The sequence below is a fragment of the Leishmania infantum genome, chromosome 24 (genome assembly GCF_000002875.2).
Source record: "Leishmania infantum JPCM5 genome chromosome 24".
In the NCBI taxonomy this organism is placed as follows: domain Eukaryota; phylum Euglenozoa; class Kinetoplastea; order Trypanosomatida; family Trypanosomatidae; genus Leishmania; species Leishmania infantum.
In genome coordinates this window covers 499447-522367 of record NC_009408.2, presented here as the reverse complement: position 1 = coordinate 522367, position 22921 = coordinate 499447, and the positions used below count along the sequence as shown (strand labels likewise).

General features: G+C 59.9%; 6 protein-coding genes across 6 annotated transcripts; all 6 read right to left on the bottom strand.

Annotated features, from left to right (window-relative positions):
• Positions 1 to 1454: 1454 nt before the first annotated feature.
• LINJ_24_1460 (putative mismatch repair protein) lies at positions 1455 to 4478 on the bottom strand (the record flags this gene model as incomplete). Its single annotated transcript, XM_001465935.1, has 1 exon — positions 1455 to 4478. One exon carries the CDS (start codon positions 4476 to 4478, stop codon positions 1455 to 1457), a length of 3024 nt encoding a protein of 1007 aa, XP_001465972.1.
• A 2128-nt stretch (positions 4479 to 6606) lies between these two features.
• LINJ_24_1450 (hypothetical predicted transmembrane protein) lies at positions 6607 to 9474 on the bottom strand (the record flags this gene model as incomplete). Its single annotated transcript, XM_001465934.1, has 1 exon — positions 6607 to 9474. The coding sequence occupies one exon, from the start codon at positions 9472 to 9474 to the stop codon at positions 6607 to 6609; it is 2868 nt and encodes a 955-aa protein (XP_001465971.1).
• Positions 9475 to 11499: 2025 nt separating this feature from the next.
• Positions 11500 to 12102, bottom strand: LINJ_24_1440 (conserved hypothetical protein; the record flags this gene model as incomplete). The annotated part of the gene is made up of 1 exon (XM_001465933.1): positions 11500 to 12102. One exon carries the CDS (start codon positions 12100 to 12102, stop codon positions 11500 to 11502), a length of 603 nt encoding a protein of 200 aa, XP_001465970.1.
• Positions 12103 to 13975: 1873 nt separating this feature from the next.
• Positions 13976 to 14980, bottom strand: LINJ_24_1430 (conserved hypothetical protein; the record flags this gene model as incomplete). Its single annotated transcript, XM_001465932.1, has 1 exon — positions 13976 to 14980. One exon carries the CDS (start codon positions 14978 to 14980, stop codon positions 13976 to 13978), a length of 1005 nt encoding a protein of 334 aa, XP_001465969.1.
• A 2123-nt stretch (positions 14981 to 17103) lies between these two features.
• On the bottom strand, positions 17104 to 18291 carry LINJ_24_1420 (conserved hypothetical protein; the record flags this gene model as incomplete). The annotated part of the gene is made up of 1 exon (XM_001465931.1): positions 17104 to 18291. The coding sequence occupies one exon, from the start codon at positions 18289 to 18291 to the stop codon at positions 17104 to 17106; it is 1188 nt and encodes a 395-aa protein (XP_001465968.1).
• A 2187-nt stretch (positions 18292 to 20478) lies between these two features.
• Positions 20479 to 22089, bottom strand: LINJ_24_1410 (putative histone deacetylase; the record flags this gene model as incomplete). The annotated part of the gene is made up of 1 exon (XM_001465930.1): positions 20479 to 22089. One exon carries the CDS (start codon positions 22087 to 22089, stop codon positions 20479 to 20481), a length of 1611 nt encoding a protein of 536 aa, XP_001465967.1.
• Positions 22090 to 22921: the final 832 nt, after the last annotated feature.

Here is a 22921-nt window from a genome sequence, read left to right as displayed (position 1 = left end):
ACCCGCCGAGCGGGAGATGGCAGAAAGCGCTAACCAATACGAAGGAAGAAGGGATGGGACCACTCGGGAGAGATCGAAAGAGACAGAGCAAGCGACTACGGGGGTAGGGCGCCTCTCGCCAGCACCTGGTGGACGGGGGGAGGGGTGGCGGCGCACAGGACTCTAACCGAGCAAACGAAAAGTAGAAGAACGAAGAAAAGAAACAGATGTCTGCGTGCTGTGTTGAAGCACACAACGGCATGGAGAGTTTGCGCGTGCGTGTGCGCGTGTGTGTGTATGGGTGTGACACCCTCCCCCCTTCTCGGTCTGCCGCCCGTGTGTGAAGGTTGGGGGTGGGGTGGAGGTGGAGAAGAAAGGAGGTGGTAACGCGCTCACACACGCCACCGGACTGAAGATGAGGGCGGGGCAGGTCAGCGAACACGGGAGAGCGGCAACCTGCACTGCCAAGAAATATGAAAGCGAAGAAAACAAACACACTTGCACTGAAACTGTGGTGACAGGTGGCAGGGTCACGCGCAAAGACACACGCGGAGGCGCATGAGGGAGGGAGGGGGAACGAACAGGGAGTAAGTCGGTGAGGGCAGGGCAGCAGTAGAAGAGAGAGAGGCGGTGATGGTGGTGAAAGATGGCGGAGTGGAGTGAAGAGCCAACAGGAAGCCGATAATCGTTGCGTGACATGCACGCACGCCCATGCGTATCTTTTGTGTGGTTGACGGCAGCGGATGAGGCCGAGCGGCACAGGAAGGGGAGAAGCACCCCGCCACTCATTGTCGCCATCACACCACACCCAAGCACCCACACGCGTCAGCACACATAAAGCACGTGTTGCAAGACAGGCACGCACACAGGAAGCAAGCTTCGTTTTTGTGTCTGACCGTGTCGTTCTACTGCATGTGATTGAATACCGCGCAAAGGGGGAGGGGGGCAGCGAATCGGCGCATATACCGGCGCAGCGCTGATGTCGCGAAGTATGGATATCTGTAGGCGCCCCATGCATGCACGTATGCTTGAGTGTGCACACGCGTGCATGGGGTGCGTACGTGGGTCTAACCCTTCAAAGCCGAGTTCTGGCAAGAAGCTAAGGAGACGTGCACGCGCACACAACGACATAGAGTAACACGTAAGGGTGTGAGTGCGTGTATGTGAGATGGAGGGAGGTGAGGGCGTGCGCCTCTATTGGAGGTCGAGGGAGAAGGGATGAGAGCACGACCCACTAGCACATGCACACACATATATGTATCTGTATACTGCAGAAAGGCAACACAGCGCACGAAAGCAACCCGTCGGTGCGGCAGGAAACCACATGAAAGAGAGATCGATGGTCACCGCCACCAAGTCCCCGCGTTCACTGTCATTGTTCCCCTTGTGCGCCGTCCCACAGCACTCCACCGACACTTTCGCCGGCCTCTCACCCCGTCCCCGCCCCACCTCACTCCCTTTGCGCCTCCCAACGCTCAGCAGCGCTCAAACACCTTGTAGAGGGACTCCACGGAGACCAACGACTGGATCGTGCCATCCCGCAAGCACTGGTCCGGTAGACGGCAGAGCTGGGGGTTCTTCAAGCACGGGAGGAGCCCGTGTTGTACAAGCTCCTCTCGCCAAAGCGCCACAGACGCCGTGTCGGTCGCCCCTGCGGCCACGTCAGCTGTAGCAGTATCAGGGCCTTCTGCAGAGGTAGACGGTGTGCTGGGAGGTGGTGGTGGAAGCCCGTACAGCGTCTCCGCAATGTGCCGCGCCACCGCCGTAAAGCACGCTACCTCCTGCGCAACCCCGTCTGCCTCTGCCCCCATGGCGGTGGGCTGCGGCATCGTGGTGGGCGTCGCCTCTGTTTGGGTCGGCGCCAGCGAGGTTGCCGGTGATGTGGGCGTAGCAACGCACGCGACAACCTCCTCTGCACCTCGGCCTTCGTTGCTCTGCCATGGGGCACCTGTTGGGCCCGTCTGATCAGTTGCACCGCTCATTGTAGAGGAAGACGGAGCTGCAGCACTGGGGTACGGCACCGCCTCCGCCAAAAGCCACACCATCACAGGCACAGCCCGCATCCTCGGTGGCCAGTGCCGGTTCAGTCCGTAGGGCAGCCCAACGAGCAGCCCGTCGGCGGTGATGTCAATGTAGAAGTACTCCTTCAGCAACCCCCGCCAGCGACAAAGACGGCGCACCAGCCGCCGCACGTAGCGCATCGTGGCACTCTCGGGTTGTGGTAGCACTGACTCCGAGGCAGCAAAGACGCCGCCAGCGCCGCTTTCGGTGTGCAGGTCATTGGGGCTCAGGGTTTTGCTCTCCATGTCAGCGGTAAACAGTACCTCTCGCCACGCGCGCGCAGTCGCACCGCCCATCTGCCGAACCGCATCCGTTGTCAGAGAACTCGTGGCTAGCTGAGCCGCGCCACCTTCAGCCACGACTGCCTGCTGCTGCCGCCGCTTCTTCGCACACTCATCCAAAACCGCCAACAGCGTTGCTGAGGGTGGCTGCAGGTGCGGCCCGTCGTAAGCCAAGGCGAGCAGCAGTAGATCCGCCAGTCGAACCGGTGTGGCGAATGCAAGGACCGGCGGTGCCGGCAGCGCAGGCTGACACCAGCGAAGAAAGATACGCTGGAAGACGGCGTGTCGCGCCAGCGCCATGGTGTCGCACCATAACAGCGTGGTCCCCGCCTGCGCCAGAAAGGCACGCGAGTCCACAGTGCCAACAAATGAGAGCTGATCGACGAGGTTATCCGCCGTCGGGCTGGCGTCAGCGAGAAGGCGGTCCACGATCATGGACACACTCGATAGCAGCGCTGGCGCAGGCACCTCGGCGACGTCCACCAGCGACGCCGTCACACCAGCTGGGGCACCGTTTGTGGAGGCGTCTGCCTGGCTCTTCCCTTCGTCCATGTTGCTGTCTTCGCAAGAGACGACCGTGTACGCAAAGTGCGAGGCGTCTGCGGCGGCAGCTTCGCCTCGCAGCATGTCCGCAGCTCGAACAACTGCGCCCATGTGCGCCACGGCCAGCTGCGCTTTCTCCATCTCTGCTGCTGACGGCGGGCGCACGTGATCACTTGGAGAGAGAATCGCCGCGAAGCTCGCGTCGTGCCCCACTGCAGCCTTGTCCATCGCTGCAGCAGCGGCAGCTCCACCGGCGACCCGTTGCAGCAACTGCGCTCGCTCATGCACCTCGCGCCGATGACGCTTGAATTCGCGCATGCCGTCATCCTCGTCTTCGTCGTTGTCGCAGCCGTCTGCGTTTTCCTCATCAAGTAGCGCGGCGCGTACCTTCGCAGAGTCCGCCTCGCCGGCGCCCCTGTTGACTGTGCGCTCCCTCGTGATCTGCAGTACATCTGGAACAGCAACGCCAGCATTGCCCTCGCCGCCTTTGTCTACTGCCTCGCGGGAGGTCTGGACTGCGTGTGTTGCCATGTCGTTCCTCTCGCCGCTGCAGATCTCTTTCCGCGAAGGAGACGCGAAAGGGAAGCCATGGCTGTCATCGTCGGCGGCGGTAGTGGTGGTGCTGGTGGCAGGCGCACGTTGCCCGTGCAGGGAGGCCATAACCGCCTCCCACGACGGTGCTTCGTAAGCGGCAGTTGCCTGAGACGCACCGTTGGCAGAGTCTCCTTTCTTTGCGCGCTGGCTCGCTGACACCTGCCGCCTATCCGCATCCTTCAGCGGCTCCTCCGCCTCTGCGCGGAGCTGGGTAGGCACGGATTCCCGTGACAGTGTCTCTTGTGCGGTGCGCAACGATGACGAGGAGGGCGGAGAGGAGGTAGGTGCCAACACAGTGGCCGCCGGCGCGGCAGCTGCAGCGAGTCGCTGGGAGAAGTACTTGTCTAGTGCCCCCCTCTGTGGCTCAACACGGACCTTCGTGCACGGCGCCACCACGACGTTCGGTCCTACGCCGCCAACCCCTGCTCCCGCCGGCGCCACGGCTGCCGTGGATGCGAGGGGTGACGACGTGAGAGGTGAGGCGAGCGGGGCACCACGCTGATGCTGCTCCCGCAGCTTCTCCAGTATGTGCTCGCTACTGCTCCCACTCAGCTCCGCTGTCGCGCTGTTGTCTGCAGCACCGACACCGTCGGCGCTCGGCAACTGCTGCCTCAGTACTAGGGCAGCGGTGTGGCGCATCTTCAGCATGTCCATCTGCCGAGCGGCTGCTGCTTCGAGCACAGCCCCGCGACACACCTCCGCCACCCGCGACACGATCAGCTCCTCATCCAAGAGACACACCTCCTTCTTGGTCGGGTGCACGTTCACGTCCACCCGGTCCGTAGGGACGGAGAGAAGAAGCACGGTGAAGGGGCGGTGGCCACCGGTGAGGACACCGCTGTAGACGGCGTCAATCGCCTTGCGTATTGCGGCGCTCTCGACAAGACGCTGGTTAATAAAGACGCATAAGTACTGCTTGCGCTGGGCCAGCGTGGGGTCACTTGTGTAGCCAACGAGAGTGAAGAGGCCCTCGCCGGCTGGGCCGCTAGTCGCCCGCACGCGCCGCGCACGCTGCTCCATCAGCGCAAACACACGCGCCTCCCGGGCAGCACTTTGTCTGGACGCCGTAGACAACGTCGACGGCAACGCCTTGGCGGACGAGGATGCAGATGATGACGCCCGCACCTGCCCCGGCTCGTCGTCTGCGCTGAGCGCGTCATCCTCCGCCTCCACCTCCGACGCGAGGGATTCGGGGCCTGCATCGGGTTCTGCACCGCATGGCAGCGTCGCCGCCGTCTCCACGTTGTACGCGTACACGAGGCGCAGGTGTGAGGCGAGCTGGGTGCCGTGCGAAAGTCGTATGTTCTGCCGTGTGTTGGACCGAGGTGGGAAGCAGAGGCCGCCAGCAGCGGAACCACCCGGGTGGGCGGGGGCACCGGCTGAGTTGCTGCCGTTACCGCCGCCTCCCAGCCGGCTCAGAGAGCCCGTCGAAGACCCGCCCCCGCCAGAGGCACCGCTGTAGGCCCTGTCGCGGTAGCAGGTGAACCCGATCGCGGGGAAGGCGAGAGCGTAGCGCGACACGACATCCACGATGCGCCCCCACTCCTCCGAGGCACGAAGCGAGCGTCGCCGCACGAGGACGTTGTAGAACAGTTTCTCCACGCGGACTGTGGTGCCGGGGTTGCCGGCGCACGGCTGCGGGTCCTCGAGGAGGGCTCCATTTAGATACTGGCAGCGCCACGCGACCGCTGCTCCAGCAGTGGACGATGAGCACGAGCCTGCTCCGGACGCGCTATCGCCGCTCTTGTCGCACGCTTGGCGGCGACGTGTGGTCACTGTCACTCGTGACACGTACGATATAGACGCGAGAGCCTCGCCGCGGAAGCCGAAGGAGGTGACCCGGTGCAGATCCTCGAAAGTCTGCAACTTACTCGTCGCATAGCGCTCGCAGAGCAGCGGCAGGTCTTCCTTGTGAATGCCACTCCCGTCGTCGCACACCTGCAGAACCTCGAGCCCACCCTCCGCCGCCACGACCTGCACACGGCTGCACCCCGCATCGATCGCGTTCTCCAGCAGCTCCTTTAGGGCCGCGCTGGGTCGCTGCACCACCTCACCGGCTGCGATACGGTTGATCACGTCGTCGGTGAGTTTGTGAATACTACCCATTTATTTTCTGTTGCTGTGTTTGTTTGTCTGAGCCCCTTCGCGCCCGTGTATGGGTTTCACCGGTGTCGGTGTCTGTCTGTTTACCTATACGCATGTGTCTGTGGGCTAGCGAGTGGGCGAGTTGATGGATCCGCTCACCCTCTCTGCTTGCCGCGTCCGGGGGCGCCACAGGAACTGAATGTGGTTCGTCTACGCAGAGCGTTTTGTTTTCTTTTGGGCTTGGTCTTCTATACTCGTGCTACGACATGCGCCACCGGTCTGTGTCTGTCTCTGTGCGGGTCAGTGGGTGTGTACACGCCACCCTTTGCATGCCTGTGTATATATAAATGTATATATATATATATATGTATACACGCATGTATGTATGTATACATATGTGTATGTGTGTGTGTGTGCAAGAGCCAGAGAGGTGAACAAGTTGGGGGAGGGGAAGGGGGCGACATCCGCATTCGTCGTGTTCGCGCATACGACCGTGTTGGCACCGAAAGAAAGAGAGAGAGGGGGGTTATATGCATATGTGCATACACGTATGTGCAACCTCGCATGTGCAGTCGCGGGTAGCAGCTGCTCCTTCTCTTTCTCGCCTCATCTCACTCACCTGCTCGCTTTCTGTGCGGGCCCCCACCTCACGTCATCCACGTCTCATGCCGGTTTTGGGCATTTCGTCGCGTGGTGGGGGGGGGGCAGCAGGGGCAGCGCTGATGGCAGCGGACGAGGCGCGCCACACGGGGGCTAGGCTTGACCTTGGCGTCATGGCATGCGCGGTGCTTTGAGGAACGTTTCTTCTTCGTATGCCGCGTGCATCGCTGGGAACCGGAAAGGCACAAGAGTTATTTAAGGCGAAAGCCTCCGCATGTGGGCGCGCGCGCACACACACAAGCGTGCACACGTGCGCACGTGCACTTGCGTAGAGAGTCCAGGCGGCACTTGACGCACAGACCGCCAGAGAGGGAGAGGAAGAATGAAGGGAGATGGGGGGGGAGTGATGCGGGCGAAAAGCGAGGTGCGAAAACCCTAAAACGTCACGGGCGGCGTCGGTGCTTCATACCAAGAGCTGCTTCGGCCACGCATCTGTGATTAGCAGCAAGTAGACCAATGAGCCCAGCAGCACCAGCAGTGCAGCGAGAGCCACCGAGGCAATGACGATGGCGGCCACGTACCCGAAGCCGTACTGCTCGTCAGCGATCGAGGCGGAGCCGCCACCGCCGCCGCCTGAACTGTCACTGCTGTCACTGCCCTCGCCGTCTTCGTAGTGGAGCGGCACCACCTCCTCCACGGGAGAAAACGCGAAGGTTTCCGACGTGTCCACGAGTCTCACCCGCAGCGAGCGGGCAAGTCGCAGCTTGTCGACGCTGATGTTCGCGTACCAGCCGGAGCGCCAGGCGTTCACGGCCAGCGGTGTCACGCAAGACTGCAGCGTGGCAGACCACAACACAGCCGCAGCGGCGCCTCCGCTGCCCTCCAGAATCACCTCCATGCCGGTCCGCGCTGCCAAGGACTGCACCGTCGAGGTGAAGGCGGCGTCCTGAGCGGCACCAGCGCTGCGACGCACGCGGGCACCGGCGACCTGCTGCGTGGATAATCCGAAGAGGCTGTATCTCCCAGGAGCCACAAACACCCCCAGCTGCTCACCAGACGCGCGGCACACACCCACGTGCACTGCGCTGGACGCAGCAAGCCCAGAAAACGCTGCAAGAATGTCCACACACCGCGGGAGCATATCTGCGCTGGCAGCCTCTGAAGAGGTTGAGCCGCTTGCATGGCTGTACGCCGTCAGATGCAGCGGCGTCGCGCCCGGCACAAAAGTCCACGTGCCGGCCGTCACGGACCGCGAGGCGCGATGCAGCGTGCTGTCCACGGTGACGGTCACACTGCACGTCTCGCCGTAGAAGGCGGCGGTGCCCGTCACCGAGATGGCCAAGTTCTCAGCGTACGTAACGAAGCGCTGAGTGCCGCTGCCAAAGGTGTGCGCCACGCCGGTGCGCTCCTGCCGCCGCTCATACTCCACGACAGAGGCACACGAAGCCTTCCGATCACCTGACGGCGTTGCCACAAACCGCGTCCCGCCACCGCCACGGCCGCTGTCGTTACACACGACATCCACGCGCAGATACGCGCTGGGGTCAAACAGGGCTGCCGTTTGGGGCAGTTGCACGGAGAGGAGCGCGACAGCTGCGTTGTCGCCGGACAGAGGAACGATGTTGTTGCTGCCTGTGTGTATCACGCGAACACCCGGGGTGTCGTGGGCGGGCCCCTTTGCCACACAACCGCCCGTCAGCGTCGCATACATCGTGCTGGCATCACCGCACACGCAGTGACCCTCGCCGTCCCCGACGGAGCCGGGAGGGCAGTCTCTGCATCGAGCGGGGTCGAACGCCGCACCGCCACACAGTCCATCCCACACGCTTAGTCCCCACAGACACTGCCCATTCGGAGCGGCAGCGCTGCTTTCACGGGTGGCAAGGGAACGCTGGCGTACAGCGCTTGGCGTCATCTCGCTCATTGACGTGTTGTAGAGACACCAGTAGATAGACGGAGGCACCGTGCCGGTGATGCTGTCTGGCACAACGAGTCCGGCGCGGTGCATGCACGCGGCAACGTCGGTGCCGCCTACGAGGTCGTGCGCCACTGCCGGGTGCGCGACGGTGACGAACGCGTAGGCGAGGCTCCAGAGCTGGAGCTGCCGTAGGTCGCTGTTGTAGCCAGGCGCCAACAGTGCAAACTCATCAAGGGACCATACAGACGTGTTTTTCAAGGTGCCCGTGGCCAGCATTGCCGCAACCGTGCGCACGGGCTCATCCTCCAGCACCATCACGGCCAATGCTGTCAGCACCTGCACACACTCCAGGCCCCGCACGGCTGGTTGCAACACCTTAGCGCGCACCAAATCTGCTGTCTTCAGTGTTGTGCCCATGAGTTCCAGCAGCACCGCCGACAAGGACTCATTGCCCCACAGCAGCAGACGCACGTATGTATCGACAGAGCACTCCGCAACGTCGGGGCCAACGGCACTATGTGGCCCCCTTCCGTCGCCACTGCTGCTGCCGTCGCTGCTGCCTCCCATCACGATCCCGAGGGATGGCCCTAACCACGTGTTGAAGATGTAGTACTTATCCATTACTCGGTCGTACGCGGCGGAGGCTATTTCCGCCACCCGCGCCGTTGCTCGAGCGCGCAGCAGCCGTGCCTCCTCCTTGCTAGATGGCACTGTTGCAGCGCTGTGTACAAGTGCGTGCACGCGGGCAAAAGCGGCCGTCGCCTCGCGGGTGCGCCGCAGGGAGCGCTCCAGCTTGAGTCGCTGCTGCCCCCAATCACGAACGTAGGCGGCGAGCATCGCGGCACTGGACGGCACAACACCGGGCAAAGCGGGCGAGGAGGTAGAGCGGCGGTCATCTGTCGATGCAGCATCGCGCAAGTGCGGCCCCACGGCATCCTCTGCGAAACCGCCGCAGTCTGCCGCAGTGGACGTCAGTGCCGCCACACACTGAGGCACGCTGTCCTGAGTGTTCGCCATGTAGCAGCCATGATTCACGTCCAGTTGCCCCGAGACGTCGGTCATCGAGTGGAAGAGCGCGTCGAAGGTGGTCACCGTGACAGGCGCAAGCATGGATTCCACGTCTGCTCGCGCACAGACGAACAATGCAGAAGCGTTCGTGCTCGAGCTCGGGCTCACATAGACGCTGCCACCCATGGGGCCCAGCCCCATAGCGAGGGCAGGTGCCAAGAGGTCCTGCACCTCAGTGTCGTACGGCGTCGTCGCCACCCTCAGGTCTTGCTGCGCTGATTGGAATGTCCCGGGCCACGCCGCCGAGGTGGCAGGGACCCAGCCAAGCCAGCACACCACTGCGAGGGGCCACAGCACAGCAGCTGCAGCTGCCGCGGTAGCTGTAAGGCTGTGACGCCGCGGCATGGCTCGGAAGTGTTGGGAGAACGGGCAACACGAAGTGGAGGACAAGAGCAAGGCGGCAGGAGCCGAAGGAGCAACGGTGGAGTGTCCGCCACAGAGCTGAGGCAGAAGAGAGAGGGGGAGGCAGCACACGGCAATGTCAACGGAAGCTGGAAGAAGCGTGGAGACCGTTGGCTCACCGGAATGGTGCCTTCCGCGTCACGGGGTACGTAGGTGTGTGTGTGTGTGTGTGTGTAAAGGGTGGAAGAGAGAGAGCGCGAAGGGAGGCGGCGAAGGTCCGGATACAAGAGAGGGTCAAACAACGCGAAACGAAGGCACAAGAAAACGAGATGAAACAATCAACAAGAGGGAGAAGGAGAGACCAATGATGATGATGGTGGTGGTGGCGGTTATGCGAGTGAATGAGCGAGAAGACGGGGAAGACGAAACACAAAGGAAGCGATGGCGAGTACAAGAAGAGAGGAGAGGATACAAAGAAAAAAAAACGGCAGCACCAACTTTAGAGACGTCCAAGTGAACAGCAGCAGGAGAGCGCGCGCGCGCGTTTGCGTGAGCTCACGGTTAGGCCCGCGTGCGCAGCAGAGGGGGAGGCACGAAAAAGAAAAAGCAGAAAAGGGCTATGAGCAGAGATGATGCAGACAGGCAAGAATGGCGGCACGCCGTGCGTGTGTAGAAGGGGGGCTCAAACGTGAGGGAATAAAAGTTAGCAATCGGCACGACGTACGGCGATGACGCAGCGATAGTCTGACCTCACCCTCTTGGAAGCGAAAAAAAAAAGCAAAAAAGCAGATCTGCTACGGAGGAGGAGGGGGGAAGAGAGGGAGCGGTGCCACACGACGTCGGTGCCTTGGGGTGTATCGCTCTTGCGTCTGTGGATGGGAAGGTGGTGTAGGGGCTCCACACACTAAACACAAAATAAAAAGCACGAGAGTGAGAGAGGAAACCAAACGCCACCAGAGAAGAGGGAAGGGAAAAGGTGCGCCCCACCCCCTTCTTGTGTGAGCGCCCAAAGCAGCACACACAGCACAGCAGGTGCACGCCCTTTTAGACGCACAGGCACACACACGCTGCGGGACGGCGAGGGCAAAGCCAAAGAAAGGAGAGGATAGAGAGAGGGGAAGAAAGAATAGCAGAAGGAGAGCGAAAAGAGGGCTGGCAATGGAGGAGTGCGTGTGTGTCTCTAGTGAACCGCGTCCGTGGACATGGAATCATTAAGCGTGCGCGCGCACGCGCAAAAGACAAAGGGTGGAGATGACGATGATGCGACGGAGTTGGAGAACAGCAGCAGGCGAGAGTGGGAGGAGGGAAACGATGTACACGGTGCCGGGGAGCGAGGAGGGAGAGGAGGCATGCTTCCATTGAATGGTGTGGCAGAGAGTAAGGCGCCGGTAGGACGAGACCCACACCTCAGTTCTCCGTTCGCCTACGCCCGCATCCCAACTCACACGATGACGCATGTCTACACGTCAGCAGCGCAGACACATCCGTGTGAGAAAGCCTCGCCGCGATGCGGCGACTGGGTAACGAATGCGCACACGTGTTGCCACGATGGCTCTGGCAGAGACAGCGGAAGGCTCTGCCGGTGTGTCACCGCGCGTGGGAGCGACGATGCGTTGTGTCTTTGCTGTTGAGTGGTCGTCAGCGTTTAGCGCCAGAAGTACGGGTGTGTCGACTGTCAAGAAAGCACAAGCGGAGAGAGAGAGGGACAGGGGGAAGACGACGGAGCGTTGTCACTGATGGGCCCCGTATCCATCCTCTGCCCTTCCCAGCAGGACCCCACAGAAACACATCCCGCACACGTAGAGACAGCTGTTGAAAAAAGCGAAGGGCAATAAAGCTGTGGAGAGAGGCGGGGCGGGGGGAGAACAGCTGAGCGCACGTAAAACAGAAACGACGAGAAGTGATGCATCTAACAGAGAAAACACATAAAAAAACGAGAAGTACGGTGCAATGCCAACACCGCACCTACCAAGGGGAAGGGAAGCGGGGGAAGGTAGTGGTGTTGGTGACTTCCATGCATCTATCAACTCACGCGAGCTCATCCACAAGGTACACACTCTCCCCAGCCGTGTCCTCCAGCGAGGCGGACTTGTCAGCCTCCGGCACCCGAGGAAACCAGTACTGTGGCACACGCCCCGCCAGCTGGGCATGACGCTTATCTGTGGCCAGTTCCTGTCGCGCGAGGCGCGTCTCCAGGCGCATCACCTTGGCGTCGTTCTCCTCCAAGGCGAACTTGGCCTTGTTGAGTGCCTCCCTCGCTTCGCGCAAAGTCTTTTCGAGGTCGCGGCGTCGCTCCACCTCGGCGGTGGCCGTTCGAACCTCCTCCACGCGCTCTGCGATGGTGCTGCCGAGCTGCCGCTCCTCCTCCTCTAATACGCTGACGCGGTTCTGCTGAGTGCGAGCCTCCGCCTCCTTTGTAGAGACCTTTGCGTCTTGGGCTGACTTGCGTTCCCTGAAGCGGGAGCGCTCGGCCACCAGCTGCTCTTCCCGAGTGCGGTTCTCGGCTGTCAGCGTGGCGACCATCTGCCGCAGCTCCGCAACCGCGGTGCGGCGCGCGTCCAGTGCCCTCTCCCTCTCCACCAGCAGCGTCGAGCGGGTCTGGTAGGCCGAGAACGCTGTCACCTCTGACATTTCCGTGTTGTTTCAATCACGGAGCTTTTAGTTTGTCTATGTGCGACGTAATACGAAGCGGTGCTGTGAATACAACGAGTGTGCGACGTCGATGGCGTGCCACCGTCCTCGAGGCTTCGGAGCTGCCCAATTCTTCACTGTTCAAAGCAGCGGGGCACTGAAGTTCCGGAGTGTGTTCTTGCAGACAAATCCGGCATGCGCGCACGTTATGCGTGTGTGTGTGCGTGTGTTTGTGTGCGCGCGCACGTGTGTATGACGCCGGAGAAGTCGGCCGGCAAACAAACAAAACAACGGAAGTGAAGGTAGAAGAACTAAGCAGGCAGGGAAGAAGGCAGCGGAGAACAGGGCCCCAGGCGCATGACAGCAGCGGCCAGGTGCGCTTCCTTTCGCTGTTTGGCCCCTGGAAGCGGGTGTGTGCACGCAAATGTCTGCGTGTAGTCTGCGGCACACACATTGAGGAGCACGCATGTGCAAGCACACACATATACGCACATACGCCCATTCAAAGCAGCAGAGAGATGATCCGATATCCCCCAGCACCACATCTGTCCGACGACTTGCCCAGTGTCGCTCTCGTTTCTTTTTCGGTTTACTTGCCGCATTGGGTGCCTTCTTGTGAGGCTGCATCGAAGCACGCTCTGCCCTCTTCCTGTAAGAAGCGAAGAATGGGGGCGGGTGTACGTCGTTGGAGAAGAGAAGGAAGTCCAACTTCACTGCTCCCCTATCGGGGTGTAGCACAAGCGTGACGCCGCAGCGCAACGTGCACACACAAACGACGACGAGCCCATCGGCATCCCCCTTAAAAATGAAAGAAAAATTAATCAACGAGATGCCAAAGAAGCGGCGCGCCCTCACCAAACACACACACGCACACCTTCGGTATGTACACCTGCATGAAAGCGTACGGCGTGAGCAGCAGAAGTGTGGTGGTGGAGGAAAAGGCTGACAACGAATAGAGAGGAAAACCTATCACAAGACATCAAAGAGAGATCTGGGCAGGAGCGGTCTGTCTCGCCCGACAGCTCAAGCGGCGATGAGAAAAGCAAAAAGCTGTGTAAGGCAGACTAATCGAGTCGTTTCGGTCGCCTCGACGCGTCCCCTCTGCCACAGAGCATGACCCAGCCCACGCTCGGCACAGCCCTGCCCGCAGGCCCCATCGCCTCGCGAAAAGCAGCAGCAGGCACGCATCACGGCAAGGACCCCGCGCCTCACAATCTACTCGCCCCTGACCCCGCAGGCCGCCCCACAGCCGCCCCCCTACCACCATGCCCGTCCCCACCCGCCGCATCCCGCCCGCGGTGGCCCAGGCTCCCCCACCAGCAAGGCAGTGTGAGGGCCGGGTGGGGGGCACGCCGGAGCTCCACCCACCACACGGATGGCACAAGCGTGCTCACTGTTGCAGGTGCCCCCACCGCAGCGCCATCCAGGACCTGACCGCCGACAGCAGTGGCGGTGACTCACTCCGACCTCCCCCCTACGTCGTCGGTGCATGACTCTGTAACCACGAGAAGCGGGCTGGCCTTTGGCGGGGATAGTGGAGGGGGGCTGCTCGGCCTCCCCAGACAGAGTGGGGGCACTGGACCCTGCGATACCACGCACTGGGAGGGGTCCCACGACAGCAGGGTGTATGGGTACTGCAAGGAATCAAGAAAAGATGCAATTCGCCATAATATTCGCCGTGGCAACGGCGACTTCTCACCAGCGAAGAGCGTGTCGTGCAAAAGACGAGCGGTGAAAGAGACGTACATAACGGCTGTGGTCGTCCCGCTTCTCGAGCGTCACTGGTGCTGCGTGCTGTCATGGTCACAGATCGCGCTGCCTCTGCCCGTGAGGAGGCAAAACCGAAGTAGAAAAAAGGCCAGCATCGTTTGCCTTAGTACTTTCCGCTTCGGAAACGGAGAAACTCGTGCAGGCTGATGACACCGTCGCGATCCTGGTCGATCATCTGGAACAGACGCTGCGCTGTGACAGCATCGCGCACGTCGCCGAGATTCTGCACTAACCGAGAAAACTCGTTTACTTCTAGGCACCCGTCCTGATTCTTGTCGTACGTATGGAACTGCATCATGATTGTATTGTACTGCGACTGCGTGAGGCCGTAGAGGGCCTGCGGGTTCGGCTTGTTGTACCGAAGCCACGTCAAGAACTCGCCGAGGGAGAGCTTTCCGCTGCGGTCAACGTCCATATCGTCGAAGATCCGCTTCACGTCCTGCGGAGTGTTCGCAAAGTTCAGCCAACGTGCGAGACGGGTCACCTCATTCGGCTCCAGATTACCGCTTTCGTTATCGTCGAAGAAAACAAAGAGAGAAACGATCTGGTCGTACTCGGACTGGTCCAATCCGTACAGCGTCCACGGGCGTGGGCCGGTCGGCTCAATCACGCGAGGGCGCCCCGGGGCGGTGGCAGGTGGTGCCGGTGCGCCGCTGGTCCAAAAATCCTCAAGGTTCGGCGGTGCAGTGTAGTCACCATAGTTGGCGCACGCGCTCGGCACCGGCGCGCGGTAGTCGTAAGCAGCAGAGGAGCTACTCGCCGGTGCTGGAGGCGGTCTCATGGTAGAGGGCGTCGTCGTCTGCAGTGCACACGAACCACTTCCCGAGGCGCCGCATACGTGGCTCATCCCTTGCTCACGTGTCCCCTTCCACTGGCACCGTCTACACTTTACCCGGATCTGCAGCGCCATGTTGACTAATGTGCGGTTCGGCGCTTTTGTGGAGCGGATGGGGTCCCGACACACGGGGCACTCCTTCAAGCCCGTCGCACACGCCTTGCAGAAGATGTGCCCACACGGCATCAGCTCGACCGGATCCTTCCATGAGTCAAGACACACCGCGCAGGTGAGCTCCTCACTAAAATCCTCGCCAAGGCAGAGGTTTGCCATTATGGGAGAGCAAAGGAAGACGCGTAGGAGAGCTATACAATCAGCTCAAGAGTTATTTCTCGGGGTGTCTCTTTTTGATGCTGCTCAATCCCAGTACGCTGAAGAGGACACGGAGGGGGAAGGGGCAGGAGCGTGCTGACAGAAGCAGACGACGAGAGAAAAGAGGCGCGCACTAGCGCGTTCTATATATATATACATATATGTGTGTGTGAGTCCCGAAAGAATGCAGTGCAGCTCCCATACAAGACGTACCCCCATACGCAAACACGCCCATGCCATTGGGCATAAATGATATGGTATGTTTTGTTTATGCGTGTCGCCAGAGGCCCCCCCCGATCATGTAGCCGTTGGTTTCAAGAAGAGTCGTGAGCGCCAGCGCTCAGGGGCCATTAGAGTGCAGAGGAAGTGCAACGCCATGACGACCACAGAGGAATAGAGAAGCGGGGCAAGGGGAAAGACGTGGAAACAAAAGAAAGAGGTGGGGAGTGGTGCGAAACCTTCAAGAGGAAAAGATGAACATCAGGGACAGTGGCAGTGCCCCGCACCCATCTCCGCTGCAGAAGCCGAGGCACCACCAATAGGCGATCGGCGGCCCTTTGCCACCACGTCCACGCGGTATCGTGCCTCCTTTTCGCTCGCTCGCTCTCTTCCCAGCGGCGCCATCGCACGCAGGCCCCTGCACACATACCTCGGAGACACACTTCAGAGAACGCAAACTGTCGCACACAGGCGCGTGCGCACATACGCACTACACACCACCATCTGCAGCCTTCGCCCTCTCATGTAAGTGCACGCTCGTTTTCGCATTTCGTGTGTGTGTGTGTGTGTGTGTGTGTGTGTGTCGTTCACGCCGACCGTCACGACTATGATGACGAAGCAAAACAACGCCCTCTTTCTTGAGAGGGAGGAAAGTGGTTGCAGAGAGGCAATAACGAGCCGAGAAAAAAAAGGACAAAGTTAGGAATCGCAGTAACAGACCTCGAAAAAACCCCTACACACGTGCACAGCCGACAGCGAAGTCTGCATAGAGAAGAGGGGGTGGGGGTCAGAAGGCGATGCATCACCCGCATCCACAGCAACAACAGCTAAGAGCATGAGCTAGTACAAGCATATACCACCCACGCACGAGCAGTAGGACCCTTCTCCGCCTCGACTAGAGCCCCTTATAACTCCCCCCTCAACGTACCTCGCACCAAACCCTCTTCGCGCAGGCCGCATCTCCTCTCTCGCTCCGAGCGCACTGTGACAGACCTGCCTGCGCACACCCCCTTGCCTTCTAAGCAACGAGGTCCATGTCGCTGTGCACATGTCAATACATGTGGTGTTCCTGCCACGCTGCCGGAGCCGCTCTCGACCCTGTGCATCACCTCCGCCAACAGCGACACCTAGTCCCCCGTTCAGCCAGCGCAAAACTGTGCGCATAACCAAAAAGGAGGCATGAATTCAAAACACAAACACACACGAGGCGAGTAGTCGATGCGCAGGGCCGCCGGCTGGCCCGCTGCGCCTTTCTTTTCGGTGTTTAGTTGTTTTCCTTAGGATTTCCGTGAAAAAGGCGACGAGCCCCGTCCACCACGCACGCGCACATGGGGTTTCGCAGGAGGCCATGGTACATGAAATGGCGCGTGGAAGAAATCCTCAGAAAGAAAGAGTGGGACAGCAGACGGGAAAGAACTAGAGAAGTGAAAGAAGAGAAGCAGTGCTACCACAAACAAGGAAGAAGGGAACGGCAGCCGGCGGCGACCACCGCTCCACGTGTTCAGCAATAACACAGCATCCCACAAAAAGGAAATAGTTGCACTGCCACAGAATACAACGGATCCGTCACCGTGGTCAGCACGCCGCCCCTTACCACACGTACGTTCACAGCGTCCCGCTGTACCACCACGAGACAGTCCACCATCCTCACGATCGTCATGTCATACACTGCCCGTCTGTACTTGTCACACGATAAAGCCTGGAGAGGGAGACGATAGGTCTGTGGTGGGTATTTCTCTGATCCTCTGCAACAACAACTCCAGCCTTGCTTCTCCGACTCACAAGATAACGCTCGACCGCCCCTCTCCTGCGCCCTCTTCTGTCATCGAGCCACTTCGGGCAGCCTCGGTTCTCCCTCGCTATGGTCAGCCTTTCCCCGCCCGGAAACGGAGAAACTCGTGCAGGCTGATGACACCGTCGCGATCCTGGTCGATCATCTGGAACAGACGCTGCGCTGTGACAGCATCGCCCACGTCGCCGAGATTCTGCACTAACCGAGAAAACTCGTTCATTTCTAGGCACCCGTCCTGATTCGTGTCGTACGTATGGAACTGCATCATGATTGTATTGTACTGCGACTGCGTGAGGCCGTAGAGGGCCTGCGGGTTCGGCTTGTTGTACCGAAGCCACGTCAAGAACTCGCCGAGGGAGAGCTTTCCGCTGCGGTCAACGTCCATATCGTCGAAGATCCGCTTCACGTCCTGCGGAGTGTTCGCAAAGTTCAGCCAACGTGCGAGACGGGTCACCTCATTCGGCTCCAGATTACCGCTTTCGTTATCGTCGAAGAAAACAAAGAGAGAAACGATCTGGTCGTACTCGGACTGGTCCAATCCGTACAGCGTCCACGGGCGTGGGCCGGTCGGCTCAATCACGCGGTAGCGGCTCTGCAGCGAGCGTGACGGTTGTGGCTGCTGATTGTAGCCGGAGTAGCCCGCCCCGGACTGATTCAAGTAGTTGTTGGTGGTGGGGTAGCTTGCTTGAGAGCTTGCGTTGCCGCCACTAGGAGGTGGGGCAGCACCTGAGTAAGCGTTGCCGCAGCCCGTCGAGTATCCAGCCGACTGCTGCAGAAGCTGCGTCGGAGCACCGCTCTCCCACAAATCCGGATAGTTCTGTGTTGGTTGCTGTGTCTGTCCGGGTGATGACGCATAGCCTGAATTCGACGACTGCTGCGTGTATGGAGAGGGAAACTTGGCGGCAGTGGGGTGCTGCTGTGGCTGCGACTTTGTAATCCAAGGCGGACACGATGGCTGGTTCGGCGAGCTGCAGCTCGCCTTCCCGCATACGTGGCTCATCCCTTGCTCACGTGTCCCCTTCCACTGGCACCGTCTACACTTTACCCGGATCTGCAGCGCCATGTTGACTAATGTGCGGTTCGGCGCTTTTGTGGAGCGGATGGGGTCCCGACACACGGGGCACTCCTTCAAGCCCGTCGCACACGCCTTGCAGAAGATGTGCCCACACGGCATCAGCTCGACCGGGTCCTTCCATGAGTCAAGACACACCGCGCAGGTGAGCTCCTCACTAAAATCCTCGCCAAGGCAGAGGTTTGCCATCGTCATGGGTGGCGTCTATATTCGTAATCGGATGGAGGGTAGGCCCTTTTCAACGCGAACACAAATACACGAGCAAAGCAGCAGCGAGAGGAGAGGAGAGGCTTTCGAGGTGATGATCGTTGTCGGAGACACAGTACGAACAAGCCGAGGCACACGAGCGGAGATGCGTGAGCGAAGGAAAAAAAGGAGGAGCGAGAGCTCCTGCTGATGATGAGAAAGAGTGCGAGTCGGTGTATACGGTAGCGTAGGGGCGGGTGGGTGATAGAATGCAGGGAGCAAGACAACGAAAAATAAAAGGACAACGTGCGGGGTGCGAAGCACGACAGGGCACGAAGATCAAAGAGAAGGAAAAAAAAAACAGATGCGACAACGAGACACGCCAAAGCGGTTGTTTCCGACTCTCCAGCCCCCACCCCACCCGCACTCACCCTCCTGTCGCACTTCGTCACGACGACAACAAGCTCCAGAACGTACCCCTCCTCGCACAGCTATCTAGAAGACAAAAAAGGCCGGGGCTGGGAGGAAGGCGCGGCAGTGCCCTCGGATGGAGGCGCAAAGGTGATACAAGCCTTTGTTCGTGTACGATACCCCCTTTCGGCGCAAACAGAAAAAAGGAAAGAGGAGACGTGCTGACAACAGAAGCCAGCAACACTGCACCAGCGCCCTCCAACAGTCCCAGTGTATTGTGCAAGGCACAGCAGCGGTTCGTTCACACTGCGCAGGCAATCCTCATGCAACGCAGGGTCAGCAGCAACAAGCAGAGAAATGCAAGTGAGAGGGGCAGTGCCGAGAACCCTCCACACACACACAGACACACAGACAGGCAGAGATGCACAACAGATGTAGTCAATTCCACCAAAAACACACACATGAACAAAAACAAACCGCCAAAGCCCACAGTGATGGAGTGCGAGTAAAGGGTGTGTGGGCACGAACCGGTCAGGGAGGTGGAAGAGAAAGAGAGACTCGGGAGAAGCGCGTGCGAGCCGGACAGCGAGGCTTACGAAATCAGACCAACTGAAAAGTGTAACCGCTCTAAGAGCGGGAGTACCGACACCGAGGCGCGTGCGAAGGGGGGAGAAGAGAAGGAATGCACACCGAGAGGAGCGTAATGGCAACCGCGCCAAACCGAAAAGAGAGAAAGGAAAAGGGCAGATGAAAGAAAAAATGCAATCGAAGATACACGTCGGGAGGGGAGGGGAGTGCGACCGAAGAAGGGAGAGAAGAGGGCAAGTCGCAGCAGCAGCAACGACAAGAGACTCGAAAACGAAACGGACAAGATACAAGAACGCGAACGACAAGGGGGAGAGAAGAGATGGAGGAAAACGAAGATAGGGAGTCCGATTATGCGGAGCGTTGCACGTGAAGTGAGGCCCAAAGGTAGATCCGTCTTGTGTATTCTTTTTTTTTTCGATCTCTCCTTTTGTGCTCGCCTCCGAGATACACAAGAGTGCAAGTGCGACAAAGGCCGGCGGCGGCGACGAGACAGTCAAGTACCTGCAGCAGGTGCGTGTGGGTAATTGCAGAAATGTGATATATGTGCACGCGTTGTGCCCGAGGAGAAACGCGTGTGTTTGACGCCACGCCCACCGAACCGTGCAGTCATGCGTGAGGAGAGGAAAGGGGAAGACAAAAAAAAGGAAAGGGCAATACAAGAGAGAGTACGATGGCAAAGAAAAAGCGAACCATGCAGCCCCGGTTCAGGTGCAACAGGAGAGTTAGCGAGCGGCGCAGAAGACACACCCCATGAAGAGCCCTCGCCGGAAGGCAAGAGAAGAAAGGGAGAGGCAACACACGAAACAAAGCGAGTCCGTGTGCGAGTGTGTGCGGGGAGGGAGAGCGGGAGACGTGCACACGAGCTTACAAAGATCCTGCGTGTAAGGCATGGAAACGGAGATGCGGTCTGAGCGTCTCCTCCCTCCTCTCTCTCCCTCTCAGCCCCTCCCACATCTTCCTCTGTCGTGCACGTTTCAATGTTTTGTTCCGTCGTCATTGTGGGCGTTCTCTTTTCTTTGCGCTCGTGTGTGGGCCTCTGTGAGTACGTGTGCGCATGTGCGTGATTGTGCGTCAGTGCTGCGCCAGGCTTGTTTCCTCCCTCTCCTCACACACGCGGGCACGATGTAAGCAGCAAGTCAAAGAAAAAGCAGTGGCAAGGAGAGGCCGAAGTGCACTCCTCCTCCGCAACTATCACGCCGAGACCACTCGGTCCTCCACCCCCTCCTTGGCATCGCGGTCCGTTGCATTTGCTGAGCGCGGGCGCTTAGGGCCGCTGACACCGATACCAGATTCTCTCCCTGCCTCTTGCGTAGCGAACTGTCTCAGCAACGCTGCCCGTCGCTGCCGGCAAAGCTGTAGTGTACGGAAAAACCCCTGCCGCACAAGGCGGGCAGCGCGCATCTGCCACTGGATGCTGCGACAGAGCTGACGCCAGAACGCCAAGCTGTCCCCCAGCGGCAGCGGATCATCGACGTCAGGGTCGAGAAACACATGCAGCGTCGGACGCTTCGGTGTGCATTCGCGCCGGTAATCCATATAGTACGGGTCTGTGCGCGGGATGTACAAGGGCAACTGTGCAGCTGTGCGACCCAGCGCGGTGGCGGTGTGGATCGCCCAGCAGCGCGCTGTGTGAAACACGTGATAACCGCCTCCACCAAGCAGTACCGTCGGTCGCTCAAGCGACAGCACATCTGCCACACACTGCGTGTGCGCCAACGTAGTGACGCAAAGCCGCCCAATGAGGTCGCCCGCTATGGTGTCCGCGCCGCATTGCACGACCATCGCCTCCGGATCAAAGCACTGAACCACGCTGGAGAGTGCAGTGCGGAACGACAAGAGGTACGCGGCGTCTCCCGTGCGCGTGGGCAGCGGGACGTTGATGGCGAAGCTGTCGGCCGTCTCACGCGTCGGATAGTCGCCGGTGCCGGGGAAGAAGCCGTTGCCGAACTGGTGCAGCGAGAGCGTCATCACGCGGTGATTGCCATAAAAGGCCCCCTCCACGCCGTCCCCGTGATGCACGTCCAGGTCAACGTAGAGGACGCGCTGGTAGTGCCGCAGCAGCCGGCGGATGCACAACACAATGTCATTCACAAAGCAGAACCCGCTTGCGTGGGCGGCAGCGGCGTGATGCATGCCGCCTGCCCAGTTCATCGCCACCGTTGCATCGCCGCGTACGAGGGCCTCTGCACAGGCAAGCGAGGCGCCGGCCTGGCTGGACACCAGCGCCCACACCTCAGGGAAGAGAGGGCAGTCGCCGTTCTGAGACGCGAACGGGACGTCGAATTCCTTCTGAAAAGCTAAGGACATCTCGTCCAGCGGATTTCCGCAAATGACCGGTGCCTGCCGCAGACATTCCAAGTACGCGCTGCGGTGAAACGCCCCCATTTCCTCCGCCGTCGCCGGACGAGCATGACATACAGTCATGCATTCTGCATTGTCGAGGCCCAGGGAATGAACAAGCGCGTGCAGCGCACGCACACGAGACGGTCGCATCAAATGACCCTCTGCATAGGCTATGGAAGTGACGGAGTGATCCACAAAGTACACCACTTTCCGCCCCCCAAGGCGTGACTCCGGTGCATCTGGCTTTTGCTGCAGTTGCGATGTTGCTGCGCTTTCCTCGCTCGCCGTTGAAGACCGCGGCATCGACCAAGCGCGCGGAGACTCCGCAGAGGCGTCGCCAGGAATCACCGAAGCGGGAAACGAGAGCGATGCTTCGTGCGGTGAGTGATGCGAGGAAGCCCCTCCCGACGACGGTGAGCCCGCCGCTGAGAGCGCGGGAAGCTGCTCCGGAGTTGACATCGCAGATTATTCTAGCTGCGGTAGCAACGAGCACACAAGAGCAGCGGGCGGCCGGCAAATGCGCCCCGAACGTCTTCAGCTACGCCTCTTCGATAAAGTCGCGTGCGCGAAGTGTTCGGTCAGCCCCTGCTCTTTGAAAAGATGTAAGTAAAACGTCAAAAATGGCAGATGCAGCAGATGAAGCGATGAAGGGATGAAGTAGCGAGAGCCGCTATCGAGGAGGCAACAATAGAGGGAGGAGAGGAACTAAGGACGGCAGAGGCGGACAGCACACACAGAAACTCTCGCGTGCGTTCACCTGCTCCTGGCACAATTGCAGCCCTTCTTCGTCCCTTCTCCCCTCTCTGTTACTTTGGAGCGCGACGAGGCCAGCTTGTAGAGGATGCACAACGCAGGCGACGTGTTCCCGCTCCTCCTCCCATCGACCCCATAGGTATACCCTGAGAACTGCGGGAGCGATCATCGTCCAACTCGCCTGAGGAGCAGAAACGCTATTCACACGTCTTGAGCACGTTTTTCCATCACAATTCCAGCTGATCGTCGAACACCCCTCTTCGGGGCTACAAAAAGTAAAGCCATAGAAAGAGAAACAGAGCAAATTAAGCAATTCAGCAGGGAGAACAGGAGTGATGTGCGCACGCAGACACCGCTGCGAACGGAGGTCACACTATCCGATGAAGATGATGAAGAGGGAAATATATAAAAAAAGACAAGGCAAAAGCGATCTTCTAGTTCCCCTGTGTTCCCCTCTGCCACAGAGCATGACCCAGCCCACGCTCGACACAGCCCTGCCCGCAGGCCCCATCGCCTCGCGAAAAGCAGCAGCAGGCAC